The sequence below is a fragment of the Halichoerus grypus genome, chromosome 5 (assembly GCF_964656455.1).
Source record: "Halichoerus grypus chromosome 5, mHalGry1.hap1.1, whole genome shotgun sequence".
In the NCBI taxonomy this organism is placed as follows: domain Eukaryota; kingdom Metazoa; phylum Chordata; class Mammalia; order Carnivora; family Phocidae; genus Halichoerus; species Halichoerus grypus.
In genome coordinates, this window is record NC_135716.1 from 177,767,412 (window position 1) to 177,784,723 (window position 17,312).

Sequence of the window (17,312 nt, forward strand, 5' to 3'; positions counted from 1 at the left end):
GGTTTGGGTCATTCAGATACTAATTAAATTAATAAGAACATATAAAATGGAAGTTTTCCAAGTATCAAATTAGCAAGGATTTTGAATGTCATAATCTTATTTTAGAAACTGGTATTTTTATATATCCTACACATACAGTATCGTTATTTTATCATTAGAATAAGTCTCTAGCTTCTGAAACTATTCAAAGACTCTATGTATATTAAAATATATTGATACATAATACTTAAAATAACTATACATGTACCAGCTTAGTATGAAAATTCCCATCAAAAAATATTTCTAAATTTCAGGGTCATGACCACAAAAATGGGAAGAGGAAACCGGTACAGCAGAGGGTTCAGAATGCTGAGGAATTTCGTCTCTTACCCATAATCCCTCAGAACTTTTTCTTCTTAATATATGTGCCAAGTTTTAACCTTTTAAAACAAAGCTACCTCCTAATTTTTAGAGGAAAGGATAGAACAGAAAGGAAATTGCTTTTGGAAAATGAAAGCACAGATTACTAGGCAGAGGTTCTGTCTGGACTACGATCGGTGTGTGTGTTTGAGGCATGGGGGTGGGGCGTAAATGACCTTAGTTAAAGACCAAATCTTTAAAACTACGTCAACCAAACTCTTATTAAAAATTTCAGGTAGAAAAGGCCATATTATGTTTTGCTACAAATTCAGGAAGTTTCAAAAAAGTTTCAAAACTTTTTACTTATTCCAAAGACTCTACAGCAAGGTAAATACAATTAAGAAATCAACCCCTGCCCCTCATGAGCAAAATTCACTAGAGCACAAAGGCAGGTTAGGGCAGCTCCTTCTTCCTTGTTTCTTTTCATGCTTTTCCTTCTGAATGAGTCAAGCCGCTAGAATAGGAACGGCTTTAAGAGCAAACAAAACCTCTTAAGAAAGTGCTGCTTCCAACAGTTCAAATGAGCTCCTCTTAAAGGAACAAATAAAAAATAAAAAGCCACCCCCCAAATAAACACTTCAGATAAAAAAAAAAAAAAAGACAAAATCCCTACCAAATGGTGTCACATCATAAGAGTGAAAGAAAGTAACAAGCATGCTTTAACTCCACAACGAATCAGCACTGCACTTACCACCAGTTTCCAGATTTAATTTTTGGAGTGTATGTAAATTAAAACATGTTCATGATCTCTAACACTCAGCTTAAGAAAACTTTCAACATCATATTGTATTCAATGGAACAGCCAGTCATTCTCAACACAAGAACACTGGTGCAGAGAAGGAAGCTGAACATCATCTTCTTCTTGAAATCCCCAGAAGACGAAGCGCAAGAGCTCCCTGGTCCTAGAAGTGATTCGCCCCCAACCCCCCACCAAGCCATCAGCACTGCAGAGGGACTTAGGCCAAGGCAATGTCTCACTCTGTTCTTGCGGTTTCTAAACCGATTTCAAAAATAATATAAAACCTGAGAAAAATGAAACATTCAGGAGCAGCCCAAACCAACAAATGCCATTTAAAAAAACACTTAACAGACGACGGCTAACAAGGGGACAAAAATGTCATCTATTAGTGTTTTTAAGAACTGTTCATTTGAGGTGCTCAAAGGAATACAATAAATCTATTCAATCCATAAACTCCCAAGGCAAAAATAACTGAAGGCATTAGTTCTCAGCATAAGTTCGCTTTCTAATACCAAAGGCTTCCCTTAATCACACTGCCTTATTATTTAGGATTAAAGTGGGCAATTCTACAGTGAGTAGTGAAAATTCATCTTGGCTAATTAGTAAAGCCTTACAAAACACTGCTACTTATTCAGTATGACTGTCCTACTCAGAAACATTATCAATAAAAATTGGATTTAGGCAAGGCGGAGCCGAAGAACGCAGGAGCCAGGCGAGCCCGGGCCAACCACATGACCCGTCGGAGCGCCAGTTCCCTCACCTAGGAAGGAGGATAAGCATCCTCCCGGGCCGGCAGCGCGACCGGGAGGGGCATCAGCAGTGCTGTCCACGGAGCACCGAGCACAGTGCCGGGCACACGTGCGACTCGCTGACGGAGGAAGGGCCGTCACCCTCACCATCAACAGAAAGCAGTGATTCATCACTTAACGACAGCATGTGCAGAGAAGGGTCAAATCACGAGGCATGTCCATATCAAAATCAACTGTAAGGAATCAATTCGACCAAGAACTCTTGGACTGTCTGACACTGGCTTAATCAGAGTGCTAATAAAGAAAAACAGCTGCTTTCAGTATTCATCTTTTTCACCTGGAGAAACAACAGTAGCCTTTTCGAGTAACTCTTGCTTCTCCATGCCATTGAGAGCCCCTGAACCACGTCAACCAAATGATTAACATTAATCAAATCAAACTTCAGACGTGTCCTTGGCAGCAGGTACAACGTGAACCGGTCACGTGACAGCCGATACTACCAGGCTAGCCCGATCTGCGACTGCGACGGGCCCACATCTCTCTCAGCCTAACGCTGTGTGGAGAACCCACGTCACGGCGTCCCTGGAGCGCTCGCCCGGTCCCTCACTTCTTCACAGGCAACTTCAAATACGAGACTACACTCCTCTAATTCTGCTAAGTTCGTGTGTGTAGCAGCCCCTCTGTAAACCAGAACAGGAAACCGCCTAGGGTTCCTAGGGAAAGGAAGTACTCAGTGAGTTTCAAAAGCAATTAATCCATAATTCTGAAGAAGAACCTAGTACTCCTATGGGGTTTGTTTTTTACTTTCAAATTATAAACAAATTTTTTAAAATCAACTAAACTAGTTTGAACTCACCACATTAAGGGCCCCGTTTCTTTTTTCCTTTTAGAAAATTTAATCATGATCAAACCTATTTTCTGGATTAGGGACGTCTCACCTTCCAATTTACATATGACAGGAGAACCAGAGTAACAGCCTAAGGATACACTCAGTCACAATGCTTGAAACAGTTTTGAATCGTGGCATGGATTAGGATTTTTCCAAGTTCATCTACTGAACTGCAGTTGAAAAATGTGCAAAATGCTTTGAAAAATTTTAGTTAATCCACACAATTTCCCTATGAACAAGTTATAAATAGCAAAAACATCAAAGGCACAAAACTACTCACCAATTTCTTACCTAAATTTGGAGCAAGTTAGTAGCAGAAGTAGAATTAGAAATTAAAAAAAAAATCCCGTCTCCTACTGTTAAAAAATATCAAAGCTGTATCATCAACCTTTTAAAAACAGGCCACCACAACAGCAGCATCGGCCAACCTGGCAGGCAACCATCAGAGATGGGACCCACCGCTCACCAAAGGCATCAGTCAGCTAGAAGGAAGTGAGAGCTACAGTGGGGACCACCCAACACCAGGACACTGCTCTCTTGGGTCCAACGTGACAGGTTAACACTGGGGCCCCATTTCCACAGGAACGTCCCACCACCAGCCACTGCCCCACAACCTGTGCCAGCACCTGTGAACAAGAGCTACCGAGGAGCGCCCTGCAAGGAAGTGGGCACCGGACCTGCCCACCAGACGCCCAGAAGGTTCAGGGCCCATCTGCCATCACCCTCAGGCACCACGGCAGGCTTCCATGATTCGGCCAGGCCTCTGCCCTTCAGCTTTGGCCAAGGAGCCTCAAAAAGAGCCGTGGGCTGCTAGGGGAGAGCAGGACAGCAAACACCACCAAAGCACCCGTGTTCTCGGCTTTTATCACACGCACCCTCTAATTGTAACTTTAAATGGAACCAGTGTTTTCCCTCCCGTCTGCTGCCGTTGCCCAGCCATGGACAAGCGGATGAAAAGCAGTATACCCTGTAGAAGAAAAAGCACAGAAAACCTGGGTTCAAGTTCTGACTCTGACACCCACCGGCAGCGAGTTTGAACAGGTCAGTCAAGCTGGCTAAGGGTCCATCTCCTCATCTGGAGGCGGTGTGCACACCACAGTAGCAGAGACCACACGGGAATATTCGCCCGGCACTGCTCAGGGCTCATGAGCTGCCCGCCTCTGCCCCCGAGCACCCTCTACGCCTCCATCAGAGCCTCTTGTCACACCAGCGGTGACCTGTGACCTCCCATGTCCCTCCAAGTTTTTCCTTCCCCAACTCACACGAGGTCTTTCCTTCTTCCCCTCCTCAATATCCTTCGCATGAGTCCTCCCCAAGAGAACTCCCCACGGTGCTCTGCTTTGTCACTACAAAGCAGCATCGTGTCCTCTCCAAAGGGGCTCCTGCCTACCACGCCCCCCAATCCTGGACCCCAAACACATATACGCTAGAACACCTAGAAAGCCTGACCTGCCCTGGGCTACATTAAGACGGGCAATAATCTCCTCCCTGCATGTTTTACTCATCTCTCTAATCTTCCCTACCAATCCAGCCACCGAGTGCAGTGCCTGGTAGAAAAGGGGCCCATACGTCCACTTGGAGAACGGAGTTTCATGATGCAAAAACACTTGCATGGGTTTCTAGGTGGCCCTTCCATGCCCCCACCCCGACCGGGGCAATAAATTCCCCCAAACTGCTGACAGAACATCCAAATCGGTCACTCTTCCTGGAGCTGAACTTGACGGGGCCCACCCCTGTGTCATTCATGTCATAGCCTCTGAAAGGCCATCCTTGGCCACCCATCCACAGTCACGCCATGTCTCACCCCCCCCCCCACCAGCACGTGCGTGCACTCTCTTTCTCTCTCTCTCTCTCACACACACACACAAACACGTAACGTTCCAAAACTCATACTGTTCCTCTGTTGGCTGGCCAGAACGTACATTCCATGAGAGCGGGAACCTTGGTCGTTCTAGTTCTCTGCCGTAACTTCAGCATCTACCAGAGCATGGGACACAGACACAGCAAATGCCTGTCACATAAGGCTGAGGGGACACCCTCCAGACATTTGCTACTTTTCTCTGACAGTCCCCTAAGGCTCCTCTCCACCTTCTGCGGGCCCAGCCAAGTTCCCTTCTTCTCTTGGCGTCGGGAGTCCTCGTTGCTCCACCAGTAGGTTAGCACTTAACTTCTTTCCCTTCAACTGCCTCAGACCAAATTATTTTGCAGCTGGATCTCTTACCTCCCTAACTTGACTGCAAGTGTGTATATGCTCTGTCACCTTTGGAAAAGAAAGCATTTCAAATATGTGCAACTGAAGAAAACTGAGGCGCTCTTCACAGTACCAAGACTTCTTATTTGAACGACTCTGGTTACAGAGACACATGGAACATTTCCTCTTTAAGCTGATTCTAATTCCACCATTCTGTGATGACTACGAGTCACCTAGACAGATTCTATAAACTAGTTGGCATTCTCAGGGACTACTTACAGTTTTTATGAAGGATTATCTAAACCTCTCAAGTAACCTGAAGGAGGTACATACTCTTCACAATTCACTGCTGCCAGTTTTGTCATAAACCGCCTTCTTTACTGTCCAGCTATCAGCTATAAAAACTATTTGCTGCTATAAATAATTCCTCTCTCTAGTTTGTTGGGAACGGAAAAGTCAATAGATCAGAAGCAGGCCAAAAACCAGGGTGAATCGGCACAGGGCGAGGCTCTGCCATGGGAAAGCAGAGTGGCAAGGCCCACCACTCGTTCTGGGCTTAGAGAAATCCCCCATAAACACCGACTGATTAAATGAGCCACAAACTCGTTCCTTCCTCTGCAAGAAACACGACTCTCAGCCGCACGGCGTCAGTGGCACTTGCTGTACAACAGACCCGCCCGCTGCGCTAACTCTCCTACCGTCTGGTTTGCTCTGCACAGCCACCCCATGAAGCGAGGCAGTACAGAGACCATTCCGTGTTAAAACACCCATTTTTACAGCCATGGAAACTGTACCCCAGAAAGGTGACGTAACTTCCCCAGTCACACACCTGGTAGAAACCCAGGAGTCCCACGTTTTACATGCCTTCCACTCAGCCCCTGTGTATGAGCCACTATTGTTCCTTGAGGGTGAAAGAACTTCAGCTAAGGCTCTTCTGTGGCCAGGAGACAGCAGGGCAACACCAAATTTGCTATTATAGTCTGTGTCTTAAAAGAACTTTTGCCAACAGTCATTATTTACTGCTAACCAGCAAATTCAATCTCTTATTTCTCACAATAACAAACAGGACACAAATCGAGAAGATGGTAAATTCTTCTAACTATGGCCTTTCTATGTTACTTCTAAGATCACAATCTTCCTGTGGTGCAAATTAAAATAACCGAAGCATCAGACACTAAAAACCCTCCCTCCTTCTCTACCTGCTGTCCCAAGAAATTCTCATGCTCCACCTCATAACGGGTTGCTCAGACATGTAAGAAGTTAGGCTGAATTACAAAGCTGAGAATCCAAAATTCTCATTTCAAACACCTCAAGTATGCACATCTTTGGCCCATGGCAAAACTGCATGCTCCCTGGTCAGAGACAATATGAACTGTGTTCTCCCAGCACTGTGTTCTCTTCCTTCGTTACAAGGTTTGTGTGGGTCTTTGTTTGCCAATCAGCCAACATTTATTGAGGCCCTATTCCGTGCCAACCATCAAGCAACTTCCTGATTTAATGTCGGTCTCCCCCACCAGACTCCAGGTTACACGAGAAGAGGCACTGCCGCTTTTCTGCTCACCGTTGCACTATTCAACCTAGCGGAGTGCCTGGCACACGGCAGGGACTTCACAAACATGAACTGCATGAATGAATGATAAGAGAGACGGAGAGAGAGAGAAGAGGCCACTCTGTAAAGGAAGCGGGGCTTTTACTGCCCAGAACACGCCCCATGATCCCCCAGCAACGTGATGAATTCTGAAAGGCGCCACATGCAATGCACAGCTGTAGGCACAGCAGCTGTCCTGCAAGGGAGCTAAGGCCCGGAACGCTGAAGAATTCGGCCCTTTGTTTCTCTCTGCCTGCCTCATAATCAAAACGAAGTTAGGTCCACTGTCAGACTACCTGTCAGCTGCAGGTCTTCAACACCTGGCTTGCAGAATTACTAAGCTAACGTGCTACTGAATGAAATTTATGTTGATTTACTCTCCGACATCACTGCCTGAAAAAGTATTTAAAACGTCTGAGGTCACACATAAGACCTAAACAGAACCAAGTTAAAATAAAAAGTTCTCCGTTTCAGGTCTTTGCAAGCTATAAATTAGCTTTCACCGAGTATTTAATTTAAAAGCAAAGAAGGTTTGACTCATTATTTAAACTCTCTAAACTTCAGCACTCTTTACCAGTAAGTTGTTCAAAACAGACTATTAAGTTCCCAGAACGAGCTTCATGCAAGTATTTTCATTAAAACCTAAGACTCAATGGATTATATGCTTCCCAGAGTAAATACAAAAATAATAACAGGGATAACATGAACTACTTAATTCAATGTAAAAACCCAGCAATCTAGGCAGGTATAAAAATGTACATTTGTATATTCGTTTATCACTAATTAGACAAAAACTTTATTTTCAGTTTTTTTCCTCCACATCCAACTAATGAGCAGAAAAAAACATTTAGGGTTCAATAAAAAAGCAGAAAGTGATGCACACCAAAGTGTGCTGAACAGAGAAAAACCTGAAAGAAGCTGCTAGGAAGCTATGAATATATTTAAACATATCATTAGTTATACTTAGTAGCAGAGTAAAGATCTCCCGCTCCCCCCAAACTACCGCCCCTGCAAATAAATCACAACTTACCTGGAGAGGCTGGTGGCATTACTTATAAATAAAATGAACACTAAATAAGCAAACTGAAATATGTAAACAGTTTCAAACAATTAGGTACTAAGCCTAAAAACAACAAAAATCTCAACACTCAGTTACAGCAGTAGAAAAAAAACACTTGGGAATTTTCTAGACCCTGATCATCTGATGCAGGATCAAAGCATTTAATGGCCTAAAACAATAATGAAATAACATTCGATAAAAGAAAATGTGTACTTAGGAAAAGACCCCACCAACTTTCTCTTGGATGAGTCAGTTGTATTCCCATTACACTGTGAAATATAAAGAATACGTAATGGAAAAAAATCACAATCGACTTCTTTCCTACGTTTTTAAACATTCTTTTTACATTCTTCCAAAATCGTTTACGTTATGATTTCATTTACAGTATGACTTCCACAACTCACTTGGCAATGTTCTGAGTAAAGGACGGACCCCTAAGTTCTGATGACTACAAAAATTTACCTAAGACCTAAGGCAGGCAAAAAAACCAAACGAACAAAAACGGATTTATAGGACTAAGAAACTACCATACCGTGCCTTGGCATATATTCAAACTGGGCTCTATGAAAGATTCACGAATTCACATTAAAATTCTTCATTAAAAAAAAACAAAACCCAACGTGTCCGAATTGAATGCCAGCTGGAAATAGGATACATCCAACCAAACTATTTTCCTACCCAGAATCATCCCCTCCCCTTTTTAAGTGTGACTACGCTTTATCTTTTGTTCGAAAACATCGTAAAACAAAATAAAACTACGGGAGTTGAGTCAAAAGTGACACAACAGCACACTCTTCAACTTCCATTTTTGTTAGCGGCCTAATTTCGAGAAGGTCCGCCGTGCTCAGACCTTCGCCCACCCCGAGTGTTGCAATCGTGCGCAGCGCGGCGCGGCCCGGCCCGGCCCGGCCCAGCGAGGACAGGAGAGGAGAGGAGGAGTGGCGGGGCCTGTCCCGGCCCGGCCCCGCGCCCAGAGGAGTGGCAGGGCCCGGCGCGGGGCGGCCCGGGGCGGAGGCGCGGGGCCCGTCCGGCGCCGGCCCGGGGCAGAGCGGCGGCGTCCGGCCCTTCCCGCACGGTCCCGGCTGCATCCGAGGCCGCCGAATCTGCGGACCTGGAAATGTCACTCTCGGAACACATTTCATGACGCGTTCGCTGGCGAACAGCACAAAAAGCTAAGAATATACCGGGTGTGCAGGGCTCCGGAGGGACCGGCCGCCGCTCCCACCCGCGAGTGCGGCTATTTTGGAGGTTCCGAGCGAAGTGACAAGTAGCCCTCGGCCGGCCCTCCCGGCGCTCGGTCCGCTCACTTTTGCGCGCCCGGCTTCTCGGCCCCAACTTAGCCAAGAGCCCAGCGCGGCGTCCGGCCGTGATTCAGCAGCGGCCCGGGGGGAGGGGGGGGCGGCCCGGGGGCCGGGATCGCGGGCTGGGGCCGGGCCGGGCCGGGAAAGGTCACCGAGAGCCATGGGCGCCGCCCGGGCCCGAACCCGGCCCGGCGGCGGCGGCGGGGGAGCCGGGGCGGCGCGGGCGCCTACCTTTCCTGCTTTTCGGGGAGCTCCGCTTGCTCCGGGCGCTGGCTCGCTCTTCCTCAATCGCAGCTGCTATCTCGGGGTTGTCTTCCCCATTGTACCAGACCAGGAGCTCCTCGCCCGGCGCGATTGGCTGCGGGGACAGAAGAGACAGGCGCCGGGCCAATCAGAGCGGCGGTTGTTGGCGGGGCGGGGCGGGGCGGGGGCGGCGCTCCCAGCTGGGGCGGCGAGCCAGGCCAGCCAGGCAGGAAGGGCTCCTTAACCCTTGGCGGCCGCGGGCCTGGGCGGCCGCGGGCACAAACCCTCTGCTGGAGGGAGGACCTCACTTCCCGGCCCGCCTCCTCTCCCCGGGGGCGGACCTGCGGCTCTGCTGTCAACTCCAAACTGTCTTACCTTACCGAATCTTACTGTTCAAAGCCTCACGACTGCCCACGCAGAAGGAAAAATAAAACACGGAACCATTTTGCCCACGAAATCTAGGCTCAGGAGAAACGTAAAGCGTAACGTAAAAGAACCCGACGGTTTGGAAAGAGAAGTGTTGAAAGCTAATTACCAGCGTACGTTTCGGATGCCAAGAGCAAGTTCAGCATGATAAGAACTGTAAGTCACTGCACATTTATAAACGCACCGCTAATGATATCACGGAAATGCTAAAAGAAGAGGCGGGACGCAGGACGCAGGCGTCCCTGCACTATATTCTCTATGCACTGCCACCAACCTGCTCGGGCCAAAGGAGAATCCACTGCCTTGCCCTCTGTACCAGACAACTTTTAAATGCAGAAGGAAATGCCTAAAAACACCACACAGGTACTATGCTCCTAAAACATTAACTCTGAAAAAGCCATGAGAGTAGCGAGGACATGGACCACCACCATGCTGATTACACCTAGGATAAGATCCTGAAGAAAAAGATAACCGAGTGGAAAGATCACATTCCTAAATAGAATTTAAGGAAATGGCTTATTGGCTTCTCTCACAATGACTCACCTGTTCAAAAAGTTCCAAGGGTAACAACAAAAGTAAAATTGCACCTAAAACCCACCGAATAAAATAAGAATCCATCAGTCCATTCTGATATAAATATAATGAATGAACAAGTAAATAAATAAGAAGGAAAAAGCTCTTCCTTGAAGTAGATCCCAACTAATCAATAAAAAACAAATAATGGAATTAGAAAACCACCACTTGGCAATCATAGCAGTAATAACTGATTCATCAACAGATGCTAAAACTAGTAGGTCTAAGTTTCAGGTGTAATAGAGTATTAGCATGGTCTCAAAACATCTCCCCATAAAACATGAATTACAAAGGTAAAAAGAGTATCCTCAGAATGAGATAAATCAACATCCTGTGCCTCCTGATACAATGCACAGAAAAGATTATCATCACTTCTGGAGATCTCTGCCCAAAATGCATGACCACAACTTAATCATGATGAAATATAAGAAAAGCCCAAACTGTGGGACATTCTACAAAATAACTGACAGGTTTGCTCAAAACTGAAAGGCTATACCAGACAAAGACTGACATACTATCCACACTAAGGAGACCGATAAGACATTACAACTGAATGCAACTGAGCTTTCTCTTCCTATAAGGACATGGTTGGAACAACTGACAAAATGTGAATAAGGTGTATAGATTAGCTAATGAAATACTGTGTCAGTGTTAGCTCCCTGATTTTGATCACTGCACTAAGATTATGGAAGAGGAGGCCCTTGGTTTTAGGTGCAGGTGAATTCCATCTAAGACGCCAGTTCAGAAACAGCATAGTTCCTCATTTTAACATACCTTCTTGTCTAAATAAAGCCCTTGAAAGTAGACTTTATTTTGTTTCATTCTCTGCAGAACTCAGTTTATGTAGTCCGAATTTTAAGATATTCTCAATTCTTTAAAAGAACAAGCTACTGTTTCCTTTGATCCCCCAAGGACGGCTAAAACCTGCCATTTTCTTATCTTTAAACCAATGTACTCTTATTTGCTTTCTTGAATCAGTTACACCTAAATCAAAAAACTAAATCTAATATATAATCTATTAATGAATTGAAATAGCCATTACAGATGTCTTTTGGCACTCTGATGAGCTAAATCTGTTTCTCCTGAAGGAACAGGCTTTTTATTTAAGTAAACTATTTCTAGTTCCAAATGTATAGTCTACTTCTCTATCTTTTTGTTATAAATCACATATTTATGGAATGGCAGTATCCTCTAATATTTGAAATGATTAGCGTTCACAGAAATAAGTGAAGTCTTCAATAAAACCAAAGTAAAAAAGAAACACGGAATGGAGGGAGGAAAAAAATGTATTCCCAATATGTCCCTAACCCAAACAGCATAACCAGAACACTGGCTACCAGAAACCCACTGGACATTTTCAAGATACCTACCAGACTCAGAGCTTAAAGTTTCCTTGTTCATTGCACTGCAGTCTTCTGCACAGTACTGACTGCACCAGCAACTGTGTGAAGATAAGTATCAGCACAAACTCTTTATTTAGGAGGCGGCTCCTTTGTTGTTGCAAAACACAATATAAAACACAACAGAATCTGTTCTCTAATATAACATTTCTAAATAGCTAGTGAACTGGTGAACAGCTGGTTAAGAGCAACCTGATTTGTTAGCTATTGAACAACCTTCAAAACTGTTAGCAGCTGAGAGGATTATTATATTATTGAGCTATTTACTTCCCCACTTCATAGTAAAACAGCGACACAACTAACAGATCTTTATGAAGAGGAAAATAATATATATATTTTTTAATCGGTGCTTGTTTGCTTCGGTACTACATTGTTTTTTCTTCTGCACTGCTTAGCACATTTAAGATTTTGTAAGTCAAATTTCAGAAAAGAAAAATTATGTCCTGAAACATAGAACTGTAAGTGCACACCTTAAAAAATAAAGTTGAAAGTCCAAACAACCTCTTTTTTATGCATTGTACTGTGATGTTCAACAAAACAAGAAGACTTTAAGATCTTTCAACTTTTCCTTTGAGTTCTGACAGGCTTACAGAACCAAGCATACTCTCTTATCTAAGTATCAGTAAATATAAACTCGAAATTTTACCAGACCAATTAGGAAGAGACAAGGGTTCCAATAAATATTCCTGACACTAGGTCAAAATGAGAAATACTCCAGAATTACAAGAATACACAACACATCAACGCTCAGCCACTTACAATCTAGTCGCCAGCATGATCTCTTCCAAGTCACGGGTCAGGACAGCCTCAGCTCTCAAACGGGTGAACTGAAGACTGAAATTCATCTTTCTCCCTGTGGGCCACAAGGCCCCACCTGATCTGACCCCTGACCACCTCACCAGCCTCATCTACCATTCCTCTCCTTGCTCCAGACACACTGGCCTTTATTCTATTCCTTAAAAAAAAAAAAAAAAAAAAAAAATCTAGCTTATTCCTACTTCAAGGCCTTTACTTCTACCGGGCCCCTCTTTCTAGACTGGTCTTCCGCAGAGATCTTTGTGTGACTGGCTCCTTCCCATGCTAGGGGGGTAGGAAGGAGGGGGTTTTTATGTCTTGTCTTCCCTGACCTGCCAGGGGATAGATACAAAATTATATAATTTTATGTAATTTTTTAAAATTATAATTTTACTCATTGTTTATTTTCCATAAGCTGGAGTTCCATGAGACCAGAGACCTTGTCTGTTCTGTTCACTACCACAGAAGAATACCTGGTACATAGTAGACTCTCAATAAATATTTATCAAACTAATGAAGAGATGAATGAATGGGTGGGAGGCCAACATCTAACTTTCGGGAATTTAAAATAGTTTTTAATCATACTACAAACAAGACCAGTGTTGAGATTTCCTAATTATCTGGGTGATAGTTGAGAAGGCTATACAGAGCCCAGAGGAACATCACGTGTAATTTATTTACAAAACCTAACCCACAGAAAGCTTAATCTAGAAGATTATAGTGAGATAATCACTAGCAAGGAATCTGAAAGGTCTTGTGCATACGTGAGCAAACATCAAAGGTCAGGACTGGGGGCGTCTGCACAGACAGAACTATGTCACTTCAGACAAAGACAGGTAAGAACAGCAGTGGTGCAGCTGGTTAACACTCAGGGGTACTCAGGTCAGGCTAGGACTGTTCACACAACCTTACAACTAGTGGCTTGTTTAACCTTCACAACTGTATTAATTGGACTATGACCTCCATTTTTACAGATGAGAAAACTAAGAGAGTTTAAGTAACTTCTCCTAGTCACACATCTATCTAGATGCCAGAATTCGCTCACAAGGCAATCTGCTCCAGAGTCCCCACTCCTAACCACAGGACTATAATACCTCACCAAAAATAACAGCTAGCATTTAGCATTTATTAGGCACTAGAGCTCTACCTCTAATAACCTATACAATCATTATGATAACCCTATGAGGTCAATACTATAGTTATCTGTATGTTACAAATAAGGGAACGAAGGCAAAGAAAGGTGACTTGCCTAAGGTTACACAGCTAGTAAAGTCCCAATGACCTGCCTTGGGTCACAAAGCAAGCCCAGATTTAATCCAGCAGTCTGGCTTCAGAATTCACTCTCCCAAACACCATTCTCTCTCGATTCTCAGTGTTTCAGATTTGCTACCAGAAATGAACACGTTTTAACAGGAAGTCAGACGAAGGAAGTGCGAAGTGTCTGAGTATCACCCTGGGCTTGCTCTCCCTTGGGGCCTCATTTCCACTCCCTTGATCCCCTCCCATTCATCCCCTCACTACTATTTCATCTCCACCAGGACTCTGCCTCACCAATTTAACCAGAGGTAACTCTCCCTTTAGATCAGTTGGAGAAACAATGAATGAATTCTTGAATCAAGTTCTGAATCCAATTTCAAACTGCAGTGTAACCACACTGCATAGAAATACCTACTAGGAGATCATGCTATTACAATCCAGCAGCAAGAAAAATGAGAAGGAAGGTGGTAGACATTTTTCATGAGACGATAGCACAAAAAAACATTTCCTGCAGAGACTGGAAGCAAGGGCTTGGGTATATATGAAGCAAAGGGCAGTCCAACTGGCTAAAGATGACAGGAAAAATACAGCAAAGGAGAATTAAACAGCTCTGTGTTAACTAAACTTCCAGGAGTCCCAGCGCTACCACACAGGTAAAATTCACCATGCTGCAAAGCTGACCACTGTCTTCAACGCTTGCTCAAGAGGTTTCAACTCCACGAAGATCATTTGTTTTCATGGACTGTCCCCCAATCTAGGACAATTTTAAATGGAAGTGAATAAACAGAAACTTGAATTGCAGCAATTTTAGTAGACGTATCTATTCCAAAAAGCAACAGTCATCTATCTTTAGAGCCTCGAGTCTCCTCTTTAGAGAACATTTCCATGCAGGATCAGTGCAGATTTGCCTTCCCACAGAACATGAAGACAGGGCCAGCGCCAGAAATGCAGCAGCACTCAACGCTGCCTAATGCTAACTGCCCTGCATGTACTCAGTGACCTCTGACCTCACCACAAACTCTAGAAAATGATTTCCTCTTCTTTTCATCTCAACAATTAATGTCTCCAAATCAAAAATTGGCAGAAAGAAGAAACCCGTTCTGTTTAACTTCCAATCTGAATAAAATCTAGGGAAAAGAAAAGCTAATCCATGGCTACATGACACTGAAGACCAAGAATGTGTTTTCCGTTAACACAGAAGCACCACAGCTATCGACGGTCTCCTACACTAGGATAAATCTGCCAGTTGGACAGTGGCTCGTGCATTTGTATCTTAAGAGGAGGGAAGTGGCTGCCACATGCTTAACTCATCAGTATCTACAAAGATGCAGCATGTAATTATTTAACACAATCTTCATGCTTTGGTGCACACAAAGCAGTGGCAACTGTATATTTAAAACAAAGACCTTGCTTGTGTTGATGAACCACTTTCAAATCTAATCCTTTCAAAGTCGCCAGGGTTATTACTGTCAGTTACAAAAATGCAGGCAGAGTAACTCACAGCAGACCAGCTCCAACACTCTTACCTTTAAAGTTTTATAGTAAATGGCCCTGTTGATTTCCAGCGGAAATAAATTCTGCTCTTCTCCTGAGCAAGCCCAATTCACATATCGCAGCCAATTCCCCTTCTCTGGGTCGGTGGCATCAATGCACATCCATCCCAAATTTGGGTAATATACCTTGAGGGAGGAAGGGAGGAAACGCCGTTGTTAAAATAGGAGTGTCTTTAAAATGTTTCCATTTTCAACTTTCAAAACAATTCTTCATCATATTGCAATACTGTACAAAACATTTCACAGAAACAAAATAAGCAACAGAGAAAAGAAAACTAAAAGAAGAAAACGGGGAGATCCAAAATGGTAATCCTCATTAAGTCATTTCTCTATCTGGGCTGGAGTCCTTTTTTTCTCCTAAACTTTAACACCTACAGCAAATATGTGTAATGATCTCTAAATGCTCTACAAATACTGTCTGCGCACGAAGACAAGTGGTAACTCTATTCCCTAAATGTAACTTGAAAAGAAGAGTGAGCTTCCAGTAGCACCCCACTGCACCCAGGTCCCCCAAGTGTTCTGGGTTGTTCTACAGGTCGAGTGTGGAGAGGGCCCTGTCCTGCCGGACTACACGGTTCCGCGGGTCCCTTTGCTTCAGTAAGTGAACGTGTGGTGTGAACCTCAACATGGGTGATGGCACACGATGCTTTTGCAACCTCAGCTGACCCTCCAAATCTTCTCTACCTAATCATCTGTTAGAACTAAGGTACTATGGAACATACTCCGGGAAGTATCGGTGTCCTTCCAAAGAAAAGACCGGAAACCTGACCCCTCTTTCAGGACTCAGATCAAACCTACTCATCCACTCTCAGTCAATGTCCCCACCCACCCCTGCCATGCTTCCAGCACTTCTCATTCCTTCATTTTAAAGAAAATCTATTTAGCAACTATTTTTAACTTTTATCTTTGTATACACACACATACCTATATATACACATATATAAATACATATACATATGTGTATGTATTTATATATATATATATATATATATTTTTTTTTTTTTTTTTTTTTTTTTTTTTCTTCCCCCAAACTAGAGTGTAAAACACTTGATTAGGCACTGAAATAGAACTGCAGGATCAACTGGTAAAAGAACTGTCAAAAATAGAGCAAAAGAACTAAGTCTCTTACTTTCTCTTTAGAAAGAAAGGAAAGAACCTCAATGCTTCAACTTCTTCCCTCCACATACACAGCCAAGACTCCCCCACTCATTTCTTCTTTTCTCTCCTATCCACATTACGCTTCTTTACCGCAGCCTTCCCTCTGGAACAAAGCTCTCACGCTTCACTCCCAGCCCTTTGAGCATGCCTGTGCATCCCAGCCTGTGTCTGTCGGGGAGCAGCACCCACCTTCCTGTGTACTAACCATGCTTCTTTCCTGCTGGGAGTCAGACGTCAGGCACCGTGCTCTATGCTTTCCGTATCATCTCATTTAACCCTATGTAGCAGGTTCACTGTGTCTTTCTTTTCTTTTTTTTTTTTTTTTTTTAAAGATTTTATTTATTTATTTGAGAGAGAGAGAGAATGAGAGAGAGCACATGAGAGGGGGGAGGGTCAGAGGGAGAAGCAGACTCCCTGCCGAGCAGGGAGCCCGATGCGGGACTCGATCCAGGGACTCCAGGATCATGACCTGAGCCGAAGGCAGTCGCTTAACCAACTGAGCCACCCAGGCGCCCCATCACTGTGTCTTTCTTTTCTTAACATGTGGAAATTGAGGATCAAAAGTTCAGTTGGACTTTCCCAAAGTCACCCACTTAATTAAACCCAATGTGCCTGACCCCAACCATACTTAACAGCACCTTCCTCAACCATCCTAGTTAAAACCGTAAATCCTTCTCTTCTCATCAACCACCAGCCATACCCCCGATTTATTTTTCTTCATAGCGTTTATGCTCTTTTAAAGTATGAGATCATCTCCTTATTTCATTTAGTGACTGCATCCTCACACCAGAGCATAAACTCCATGAAGAAAAGACACGTCAGCCTTTTCACTGACAGGAGCACTCCCAAGACTTGACCAGAGCCTGGCACTGAGTAGGCTCTCAATGAATAACTATGGAAAGGATGAAAGGATGACGTTACACACGAATGTGTCGTTGCCATCAGGTAATGAGCACAGACTATGTGACAGGCACCATACCATGTCCTATAA

The 17,312-nt window shown here is 44.1% G+C and overlaps 1 protein-coding gene across 7 annotated transcripts in view; it reads right to left on the reverse strand.

The window, feature by feature from the left end:
• PRDM2 (PR/SET domain 2) overlaps positions 1-17,312 on the reverse strand; it is a 117,652-nt gene that overhangs the window by 57,693 nt on the left and 42,647 nt on the right. For 5 of the 7 annotated variants that reach the window (XM_078073779.1, XM_078073780.1, XM_036094271.2 and 2 more), the window contains 2 exons: positions 15,137-15,289; positions 9,148-9,274 (listed from right to left, as the gene is read on the reverse strand). In XM_078073779.1, the coding sequence (XP_077929905.1) occupies positions 9,148-9,274; positions 15,137-15,289 (280 nt within the window). Of the gene's footprint in view, positions 1-9,147; positions 9,275-11,528; positions 11,600-15,136; positions 15,290-17,312 lie in introns of those variants that run through there. The other 2 variants (XM_036094273.2, XM_078073781.1) reach the window with 1 other exon arrangement.